General features: G+C 37.6%; 1 protein-coding gene across 9 annotated transcripts; it reads left to right on the forward strand.

Annotated features, from left to right (window-relative positions):
- Nucleotides 1-4,326: 4,326 nt before the first annotated feature.
- LOC103403997 (asparagine synthetase [glutamine-hydrolyzing] 1-like) lies at nucleotides 4,327-10,192 on the forward strand. 9 transcript variants are annotated; one of them, XM_070816171.1, is made up of 7 exons: nucleotides 4,327-4,420; nucleotides 5,053-5,123; nucleotides 5,223-5,361; nucleotides 5,479-5,541; nucleotides 6,008-6,058; nucleotides 6,700-6,770; nucleotides 8,172-8,349. In XM_070816171.1, the coding sequence occupies exons 3-6, from the start codon at nucleotides 5,227-5,229 to the stop codon at nucleotides 6,736-6,738; spliced, it is 288 nt and encodes a 95-aa protein (XP_070672272.1). In that variant the 5' UTR covers nucleotides 4,327-4,420; nucleotides 5,053-5,123; nucleotides 5,223-5,226; the 3' UTR covers nucleotides 6,739-6,770; nucleotides 8,172-8,349. The 9 variants fall into 9 exon arrangements, 7 of the variants coding, with proteins under 7 accessions (XP_070672272.1, XP_070672267.1, XP_070672269.1 ...); XM_070816166.1 differs by lacking the exon at nucleotides 4,327-4,420 and adding an exon at nucleotides 4,584-4,944 and having other exon boundaries at nucleotides 5,050-5,123; nucleotides 7,751-8,349; XM_070816168.1 differs by lacking the exons at nucleotides 4,327-4,420; nucleotides 8,172-8,349 and adding exons at nucleotides 4,812-4,944; nucleotides 9,292-10,192 and having other exon boundaries at nucleotides 5,050-5,123.
- Nucleotides 10,193-11,353: the final 1,161 nt, after the last annotated feature.

Raw genomic sequence — 11,353 nt, forward strand, 5'->3', positions numbered from 1 at the left:
GCTACTGCACCTTGATACTCGGAAGTCTCACGACTACTCAGTGACTTGGATTTTTCAAGTCTCCAACCGAGAAGTTTTCCTCACTTGGAAAATTAAGGGAGCACTACCTCAACATACACGCTTCACTCTCAAAGCTTCAACATACAGGCTTCAACAAAAGAAAAATTTCAAAGAACTTAGTGAAGAAGGCCTTGGTGTATTTAACACAACATGTTGAAATGAAGCAAAGCTTGTTTATTGATATCTCCGATAAGTTACAAATATGTACATATACATGAATCAAAATAAACAAACAAGAGGGAACCTTCACAAAGGTTGCTCATGAGAAGTCTCAACAGTCGGCAGAGCCCCAGAAAGAGTAGGCACCGGAGGGTGATCATTCGGAGCCTCAGTACTGGGTAGAACCCCAGAAGGAGGAGGCACCGAAGGTTGATCATTTGGAGCTTCATTACGCGGTACAGCCCTAGAAGACGAAGGCAATAAATGCCTTTGGAACAAACCCACAAACCTCTGATGATCAAGCAAAATCTGACCATCAGATTCTTGCAACTGGTTAAGCTTCCTCTTCATGTTTGTAGCATAGTCATATGCAAGCCTGTGCAACTGTTTATTCTCATGCTTGAGCCCTCTGATCTCCTGTTTGAGACTTATCACTTCAGTCGCCAATGATTCAACTTGGCGGGTTCGAGCAAATAGGCGTTGGGCCATATTAGACACAGAACCTGCACACTGAACACTGAGAGCCAGAGAATCCTTAACATCCAACTCATCAGACCGTTTCGAAAGTAGTCTGATATCTTTGGGAGTGAGAAGGTTCCTAGCCACCACCGCAGCTGTCATATCATTCTTCATCATAGAGTCCCCAACGGTAAGAGGACCAGTAGGGGATAAGAAGGATAGGCGTCATATGTTGTCTTGAGAAGGCATAGCTGCCTCTTCACCAAAGTTCAAGTCAAAACGACGGTCGGATGGGCCAAACATTCTCAAAAATGATGAAGGAGAAATGAGGTGCAATAAATCTCTAAAGTAAGGGGAAAATTCCTACAAGCAATAACTCTCTGAATGTACTTTTTGCACACAACTGGTGCCCTTATAAAAGAAAGGGCAACAAGGCCGTTGGTTCAAGAATCGAAGAGGCACCACCCTCCAGATTCCGAAGAGGCACCACTTTCCACACGCAACATCAGCTCCTCAGGTACCACATATAACTTTGCCAAAGATCTCTGACAAAGTTTAGACACATAAATTTTGAAGGTCCATCTACCCTACTATTACCCACAAGGGTAAAGGAACAACACCTCTGCCTGATAACTAAAAAGTCCCAATGTGTGTCAACCTCCGTGCTCCGTGGCAAGGCAGACTGGCAAAAATGCCCAACCTTTACTCACATTCGAGAAAACACTTCCAACAAGATTGCTTGCTCAAAAATCGAAGAGGAACCACTTTCCGAATCTCTAGAGCCAGACTCCCAACAGGATTACTTTCTCAAAAATCGAAGAGACATTACTCTCCGAATCTCAAAAGTCAGACTCCTAATAGGATTGCTTTCTCGAAAATCGAAGAGGCACTATTCTCTGAATCTCGAGAGCCAGATCCCCGACAGGATTGCTTGTTCGAAAACCGAAGAGGCACCGCTCTCCGAACTTTGAGAGCCAGATTTCCTTGGATAAAGCTTGTCTACAATCTTCACAGGCAACATCAGCTTTTCAGATACTACAGACCATTTTTTCAAAGTGCTCTGACAAAGTTAAAACATGTGAAGCTTACAGCTCCCACTATATTACTATGACCAAGAAGGGTAAAAGAATAGCATTATTACTTGCTCAAAAATCGAAGAGGCACCACCCTCCGAATCTCGAGAGCCAGACTCCCAACAGGATTACTTTCTCAAAAATCGAAGAGGCATCGCTCTCTGAATCTCAAGAGCCAGACTCTCAACAGGATTGCTTTCTCAAAAATCGAAGAGGCACCGTTATCCGAATCTCGAGAGCCAGATCCCCGACAGGATTGCTTGTTCGAAAACCGAAGAGGCATCGCTCTCCGAACTTCGAAAGCCAGATTTCCTTGGATAAAGCTTGTCTGCAATCTTCACACGCAACATCAGCTTTCGATATACCACATACCACTTTTTCAAAGTGCTCTGACAAAGTTAAAACACGTGAAGCTTGCAGCTCCCACTACATGCTACGACCAAGAAAGGTAAAGGAATAGGATTCCTACTTGTTGTTAGGGAGACTTCTATATATGTCGACCTTCATCCTCCACGGACAGGCATACTTGCAAAAATGCTCAACCCTTCCTCATATCTGAGAAGGCACTCCCAACGAAGCCTCTCGAAATACTCAGCTTTCTTCCCCCTCAATAATACCTATACAAACCGGCCACACCAGAGCAAGAGTATCTCATATTATCAGGGTTAATAGCAAGAGTATCTCATATCATGCTTTTTCCCTGTTTTTCCTTTGACCTTGTTCTTACCTGCAAGATAAGGAGAAAGAGAGCAATCAGTCAACACTTGGAATCAAGCTTCCAGTCAGGAACTGACTGCCTGGAACCCCTTGCCTGATTACTTACCTGACATTGCTCTCGAGTACTCATCTTCAACATCTTATGCTTCCAAAGACGATACCACATCTGCCTGAGGAACAGATAGGGCAAGTGAGAAGGATACAAGGAAGCATGTGGAGACAAGCGTAACAGAACACGTGCCGATACATCCACTACTTTGTCAAAAGCAAAAGTATCCCATATCATCAGGGTCGAACGTACTCTAGATTTGATGGACTTGTTTTAACCCTCAAATTCTTGAGTCGGCCTTATACTCTGGAGGAAACCAGAAAACCCTCCAACCCAGTTCAAGAATAAGCCTGTGGAAAGTTACTTATTCAAAAGCAAAAGTATCTCATATCATCTCTACTCCATTTGCTTCTCCTTATCCTTGTTGCTATTTACGACACAAGGAGAAGGAGAACAATCAACCGGAAGCCGAAGTCGAACCTCCGATCCAGGTTGCTTGCTTGGAAGTCTGATTGCTTACCTTGTCTGTTACCTCTTTCGGCAAATCTCCTAGCTCGGCGACTTGGGGGACTCCTACTATAGGGTTTTGTATCGCACTTGACCAAACCCGAAACTACAAGTAAGCTTCAAGTGAAATTGATACATTACCTTGTGCATCTTCATCGATTAAAGATACCACCCCTGGATAGAGGAAAAGTACTTCCAGATAAGATACCACATCTACATATGAGACAGATAAGGCAAGTGAAAATGATACCACACTTCGGTACTTAGAAGTTTCGTAATTACTCAATGGCTTGGATCTTGCAAGTCCCCAACCGAGGAGCTTCCCTCACTCGAGAACTTAGGGGAGCACTGTTTGTACCATACTTGACCAATCCCGAAACTACTGAGCACCGGTCAAGGTTATACTGTCAAAGACCCAGAAGAGTTTCCCTTCAACCAGGAGGCCAATCACAGTGCGACACGTGTCGACATCAGAAGCCAATCATAGCGCGACACGTGTCAACATCAGAAGCTAATCACAACGCGACACGTGTCAATGTTAGAATGAAACTAGAAACTCTCTTCTATAAATAGAGATCATTCTCTCACAATATTTCCTAATGTCATTTGGACCAAATCATTCACTTGTACTCACTGAAGGAGAGCTTGAACCTATGTACTTGTGTAAACCCTTCACAATTAATGAGAACTCCTCTACTCCGTGGGCGTAGCCAATCTGGGTGAACCACGTACATCTTGTGTATGCTTCCCTGTCTCCATCTATTTACATACTTATCCACACTAGTGACCGAAGCAATCTAGCGAAGGTCACAAACTTAACACTTTCTGTTGTACCAAAGTCCTCACTGATTTTGTGCATCAACACAAGTTCCAAAATACAATATGTATAACTGAAATCTCAAATTTATTCATTTCACAAACTTCGCATCAAATCCATAGTTTTTTATTGCTCGATGTTCCACATTACTCAATGTTTACTAACACTTTTCATTTTGCACATTTTATATCTGTATACTTAGCATTTTCCCAATTGCTGGTTGTACGTATATGGCAAAAGAAATATTAGGCACAATTTCGTAAAAAAATTGTTTTCTGTGTTGCTTAGGTGTTTTGGTTCAATTGAGTTATGAGGGACCAATATTGATTCTTCACTATATTCTTGAAATTTTCAAAAAAGATAGCTTGAGAGCTCAAGTTCGAATTTTTTCGCTATTTAGTAGTGAATTTGTAGCACAGTGGAAATATGTGGAATGATATTTTTGCCTTTCAATTCTAATTGGCAGTATGCTGCCAATTTGAACCTTTTCAGGGCGTTCGCCACCGAAGGTTACTCAGCTGTGCAGACGGTCACACAGTGGAACTTAGATTACACAAAGCACAGCGAGCATGGTGATAGGTATATTTTCTCACTTTTACCATTTTAGAATTTAGATTAGTGATAAATTAATTCCAATCATGTAGCGTGATATTTCCACTGTGTTACAGACCATGGTTATGATAAATTAATTCGAATCATGTGGCATGATATTTCCATAACTAGCTACCTTTGTTGTGGTTTTGTCGATCATACTCAAGGGAGACTTTTCAACTTTTTATTTTCTTCTCATAGGGTTTATATTATGTGGAGTGATATTTTAACTGTTTATATGTATCTATTTGTCACCTTTTTTTAAAAAAAAAAAAAAATCACTGTGAGAGTAATTTATGAAATTAACTGATAAGAACATGAAATTGACAAGTCGTTTTTTAATTTACCCTATCAGCTATCTCTCTCTATCTACATTAATAGTTGAATATCTCTGTCCTGCAACTTTTCCTTTCAGTTTGATTGAACAATTAGTTCGCAACAAGCTATCGTGCTTTGTCTATCCTTTGGTATAAAGCTGAATTGCATGTCTTTATACCTTTGATTCACACATTGTAAGCCTACTTAGCTTCAGTTGAAGCCATTCAGGTCAAACTGTCTGTAGCTTGAAGTTACTTTTATTTTTAGTAATGTTTATTACTTTTTTCTTTTAATTTCAGCAGAAATCAATTGAGACGAACTTCAATTTGATGATGGAATGTAGGGCAATTGCAGTAGAGAGCTTTTACTAAAGGTAAGCGATCCATCCTACTCTAAATTTCAAAATTTTTGGGGGTTTTGTTTCCTTTTGAATACCAATCAGGTATTCAATCTATATGGATGGATTTAATAGATTGATGCACCGTGGACCTGATTGGAGTGGCATGTACCAGCATGGAGATTCTTTCTTTGCTCATCAGAGGCTAGCCATTATTGACCCTATTTCTGGTGACCAACCTCTCTACAGTGAAGGCAAATCAATTGTTGTCATGGTACGGTCGTGTCATATTTTTTAATTTTTTGTGGTTTAATTTATTGAATATTTAAAAAAATAGATAAAATTTCCAATTTTCGATTACTGATAGGATGTTTGTTTTTAAAATCATTAGGTGAATGGAGATATTTACAACCATAAAGAGCTGAGGAGCTGTCTGCCAAATCAGATTTATAAGGTCTGATCACTTATAAATGAAACGACTTTTCATTCCCAATGACCTTTATCATTTTTCTTAATGGATTAGCTGAACATGAGGTAGATGCTGACTTAAAATCAAATATGAGAATGTTTTAGGATTTGATTCTAATTTTTTGCCTGTTTGATTACTTTGCTTTTCATAATTTGATTTGCTTATCGTCAAATGGAGTACTGATTGGATGAGACTAAACATATTTTGTAACCAGTTTGTACTTTTACCATCTGGGTTTTGATGGAATTGGAGCTTTCAGTAATGGGTTCTGATAGAATTGGAGTTTTGAGTAATGAGTTTTTTTTAACAGCTTACAGCTATATTATCATTTGTGATTCATTTATTCATAAGATATTATATACAGCACTAAATACATTTTGTAATAATTCAATTTCAAGTTTGAAAAAATCGTGACTGTTTGAATTTCAAATTTTGTTGGTTTTTTATTCAGGTTGAACCAAAAACTCTCCAAGATGCTAGTTCTCTAAAAGACAGTGTTGAGGTAAATTTTAATTACATTTATTCCACTTAGTATACATTCTGAATACCTCTTCGACAAAATTTATGATCTAGGAAGCCCTTCAATAGCTTTTGGCTTAGAATGTCGCTCGACATGTTCATCCCAGATTAGACAAATCAATCAACAAAATGACATCACCGTCAATGATTGACAACTTTGGCATCCACTTAGCATCTAGATCAAATATGGTTCACAGGATATGATCATACTATAAATCACATATATGACAGATCAAAATGTAATGATTTTTACACTCCCGTTGTCTATTTTATTTAATCTCCTCTAATTTATTCAATCCAAGAAAAAGTTTTTGGTTTATCTTATTTTATTTTTATTCATTTTTCTTTTCTATGAATAACATTAGTAAGACCACTTTGGTGGGCAAAATTCGATTATATAGGCATGGTTGCTTACAAGACAAAAGATATGCTCTTTGCTTTATGATTTCTAAGCTTTTAGATTAGAAATGTTAGCTTCAACACCTTGGTATAAGATCAAGTACAAGATTGGGATAATGACACTTATAAAATCTGGGGTAGTAATAAGGAACTTTTTCTTAGTTCTTTATCATAGCAATATGGATTTGAATTGGATTGGTGCTATTGCTGGTGCTGTACTCTCAGTGGATATTTTGGAGGAGTCGAGTGATTTACTGCGTCTAGGCAGGCCGTGCTTATGGAGATCTTCATTGATGGTAAGCTATTAATCTCTGAGATCTGTTCTCTTTTCTTTATTTCACATGTGTGGCTATTATTGAAATTTGATCTTCCACAAACTGGAGATGGTCTCGGGTTTTAGGTTAAAATTGAATCATCTGTGATTTTGAAAATATGGTATTTCTACTGAAACCCATAACGATGGACGCATAGGTTATACATGCGGATTGTCACATTATCTTAGTTCTCTATTGATTTATGGAAGGTAGTCTTAACTCTTCGTCTATACAACATCAACAACAACAATAAAGCCTTTTCCCACTAAGTGGGGTCGGCTATATGAATCCTAGAACGCCATTGCGCTCGGTCTATGTCATATCCTCCGTTAAATCCAAGTACTCTAAGTCTTTTCTTAGAGTCTCTTCCAAAGTTTTCCTAGGTTTTCCTCTACCCCTTTGGCCCTGGACCTCTATCCCGTAGTCGCATCTTCTAACTGGAGCGTCAGTAGGCCTTCTTTGCACATGTCCAAACCACCGTAACCGATTTTCTCTCATCTTTCCTTCAATTTCGGCTACTCCTACTTTACCTCGGATATCCTCATTCCTAATCTAATCATTTCTCGTGTGCCCACACATCCAACGAAGCATCCTCATCTCCGCTACACCTAATCTTATCCTTAACTCTTTGTCTATGTACCAATTTTTAATTTTAGTGTTAAAAAGGAGCTTATTTGTTGGAGATTCAAAGTGTAAAGCTTAGCACCGCGGCACCGCTGAAAGTGGTAATTGCTAATCAGATTTCCACTCTTTTTTCCACATACTTTGGTTCAAAAGCAATATCATTTGAATGATGAAACATTTTGTGAGTGCATATAGAAATGTCAAGTTTAGTTGAATGCTAGCAAGTGGTTTCCATTTCCATTCTTTTGCGGCTGTCAATTTTAGTTTACCTATTGCATCTTGCCTTCCCAACTTTTTATTCCTACATTTTCATATGACACGGTAGTCATTCAATTCAGAACCTCAGCCTCTGCCCTATGCTTACAAGAAGAAGGGGATTGACATGAAACACCAAGATCATAGCCAAAGAGAGCCTCCTAGAGCTGTAACAATGCAAGCAAAGACAAAATACCCAACTCTCTCCCCAGTATGTCAGTTAGGCAGTAGAACTAATGACTAGCTGAAGAAAATGATGGGCTACAATATATAGAGAGAGAAGAGGACAGTTCTCTGTCGAATTAACATGATCAGAGCATAATCAAGATATCTTCCTCTCACCACTTACATGTACTTCGCCATTGATATATTTTTTGCATCCAATTTTCCTTTCTTCTCTGTAAAATGCTCAAATTTGCATCCAATGTTGTATCATTCATTATATAGTTTCACAAAGATCATGCATAATTCTTGCTGAACTTGGTTTGATTTTCTTTTGTTTAGGGATGAGAGTGAGCGAATTACCGTTCGACCAAGTCTTGAATGATAAATTGAGCCAGATCATTGAGATCTCTTTATCAAGTTAAATTTTCATTCATTTTTTTTTTCACATTTGTAATGCTCATTTCTTGACTCAAACATTGCTTATGAAGTGAATGAATTTGCATAATCTTAAATATAATTTCGATCCCGCAGCAACGCGCTGGCACCGTTGCTAGTAAACACTATTTTTGGAACTACAACAAAATAAATATACTATTTATGAAACTGAACCAAAATAACCCATACTATTTTTGGAACTATTGTAAAATAACCTACACTATTTATGAATCTAGACCAAAATAACCCACATTATTTATGAAACTAGACCAAAATAATCCACATTATTTATGATACTATAGCAAAATAACTCACACTATTTATGAAACTAGACCAAAATAACCAACACTATTTATGAAAATATAGCAAAATAACCCACACTATTTATGAAACTAGACCAAACCACACTATTTATGAAACTAGACCAAAATAACTCACACTATTTATGAAACTATAGGAAAATAACTCACACTATTTATGAAACTATAGCAAAATAACTCACACTATTTTTGAAACTAGACCAAAATAACTTACACTATTTTTGGAACTACAGCAAAATTACCACACTATTTCTGGAACTATAGCAAAATAACTCACACTATTTCTGAAACTAAACCATAATAACCCACATTATTTATAAAATAGAACAAAATAAACGCTATTTCTAAAACTTTGTGGTAAATTCTCCATATAAACATGACAAATGCGTTATTTTCTATTACAAGTGTGCATTTGTCATGTCTCACTAATTCATAAAAAATATATAGCGAGAGTGCCACACCAACAAACAAGAAGCTTTGCTACCGTTCGCTCTCAAAGCACCTAACCTTCTCTTCCTCCGAATCTGCAAAATTATGCCACTTCTCCTTTTCTTTTCTCAGAATTTGTTACACAAATTTGCAAAGAACTCGATCATCACCTTGATAGGAGCATATTTATGCGACTTAGTTGGCTTGTTCTTAAGCATTTATGTTGTTTTTCTTTAGTTATTTTAGTGTTTAAAGTCATTTTCGTGCAATTTCAGGTTTAGAGACGAAGTATGCAAAGAAGTGCAAAATGGAGCATTTTAGAGCAAAATTGAGCTGGAATGGAGTGTATGCTAATGGAGCACAAGGAATGGACGAGTTTGAAGGTCAAAGGAGCTTAAGAAATGAAGAAATGAAAGTGAAGAACAAAGAATTCAGATTTGGAAACCAAAGTTTCTAAAGTTGGAAGTTTCTATTCTTGGAGGTTTCCATTTTCGAGAGTTTCTATTCTTGGCTTTGGGCTTTTAGATGACCTAAACCCTAATTCCTTGTGGACCCTAACCCTAGCCGCACCTAGGCCTCTAGAATATCTGATTTCCTTGCCTTGCAAGGCATTCTAGAAGGCCCATCTCTAAACCCTAACCCTAGCCACACCTTAGGCCTTATTCCCACTAAAAATCTGATTGTTTTAACCTAATTTCTGGTGGATTTGGGCTTCTAGAAACCCTAATCTGATTGCTAGGGTTTTGAAGTGCCTATATATACTCATTAAACCCTTTTGGCCGGATATATCACCTCCCATATACATCATTCACGTCAGAAACAAAGAGGCTCTCTTTGCCGCACCTTTCCACCACTATATTCCATATTTTCTGCCCAAAATCATCCCTAGCCGCACCACCCATCAACCCTACACCTTTCCATACCATTCCCCATCCATTCTACACCATAAAAAGCACCCAAAACCTGTTCTAAAGTTCTCTGCCGTAGCAAGGAGGAAGGAGAATTCTTGGATGCGCTTGCTGCCAAGTTGGAGCGTTCTAGGTGTTTTCTTTCTTTGGATTTTAATTTCTAAATTTATGTATCTTTGCTTTGCGAGTATGAGGAACTAAACCCCCCCCCTTGGCTAGGGGGGGATTCGAAACCATGTTTATGCTTGCTATATGATTTGATTACTTCTAATTGCGTTTCATAAGTTGTGAATTCAATTTACTTATCTACAAGAATTAAAACTGATTTGTGTATGTTGGTTGAGGGTCGACACTTAATTTGCATGCATGAATTTGATGCTAGGATATAAGGAAATTTCACCTAATCGTTATGGACTTATAATCATAAGTAGTAAAGGTTGATGATCTCAATCGCGTTAAGTAAATTCTTGGCATAAGTTTCATGCAATCATAGTAACAAGTGCTTCGTCAATGCTTATGGTTTTCATAGAACTTAATGATTCTTGCTTGTATCTCTATTATGCAATCATGTAGGGGACTTGTGGGGAATGCTTTGGGTTGTCGTATGCAATCATCCAATTCAATAACGTTAGGAAAATCTGAAGGTTAATTTAAGCGGACCTAATTAACTTGGGGCGTTGAGAATTCATGGGTTATTGAAAAGCAATTGGAAATCGTTTTGAATGCAAGTATAACATGTGTGGAGATGAACCCCTTAGCTAGCTTTCCATCCATTCATTTAAGCCAAATTCGTTTTAAAATCTGTTCTAGTTTACAAAGTTTTGTTTTGTTTTTAAATTCGTCCAAAATCAATCCCCCTTTTCTTTGTTGAGTCATATTAGTTAGAAGTCAAGTTAGTTTGTGTTTTCAAGTGTTTTGAGTCAAGTTAAAACCTAATTTCGTCCAAGTTTGTGTCTAGTGTTCAAAACTGCCCAGAAAGTGTTTTTAAGGCAGTTTTGAGTGTTTTGGTGCTGTTTTGAGTCTTTTGGTTTGTTTTGGTATTTTAAAGTTTAGTTTTGCATTCTTTGAGTCTAGTTTAGTGTTTTAAACTTGTTTTTACGTATTTGAGTCAGTTTTCAAGTGATTTTGCAATCCCTCCTAATCCCCGGCCTAGAACGATCCCTACTTACATACTTACTACAATTGATAAAAAGAGGGTTAATTTGAGTGCTAGTTAATATCATATCACACCTTTCCCCTCATTTTTATTTTCGAAAAATGTTACACTTCTATAAAATGATTGCAAATTCAATCTATCATCATTATTATATATGCTTCATTTACTTTAGAAATGGATGCATGGTTTAAATTCCATACTAATTGAAGGAATTCTTGCGATATTAAGTCTTTTTACATACAAAAATAGCAATATTCTATGAAATAGAAAAAC

The sequence above is a fragment of the Malus domestica genome, chromosome 16 (genome assembly GCF_042453785.1).
Source record: "Malus domestica chromosome 16, GDT2T_hap1".
NCBI lineage: Eukaryota > Viridiplantae > Streptophyta > Magnoliopsida > Rosales > Rosaceae > Malus > Malus domestica.

Bases quoted from the DNA above. Each gene is read 5' to 3' on its own strand.
- LOC103403997 (XM_070816171.1), top strand. From the start codon at position 5,227: ATGCACCGTGGACCTGATTGGAGTGGCATGTACCAGCATGGAGATTCT. The intron at 5,362-5,478 runs GTACGGTCGTGT...TAAAATCATTAG, and splicing joins GCAAATCAATTGTTGTCATG to GTGAATGGAGATATTTACAA. The intron at 6,059-6,699 runs GTAAATTTTAAT...CTGTACTCTCAG, and splicing joins CTCTAAAAGACAGTGTTGAG to TGGATATTTTGGAGGAGTCG.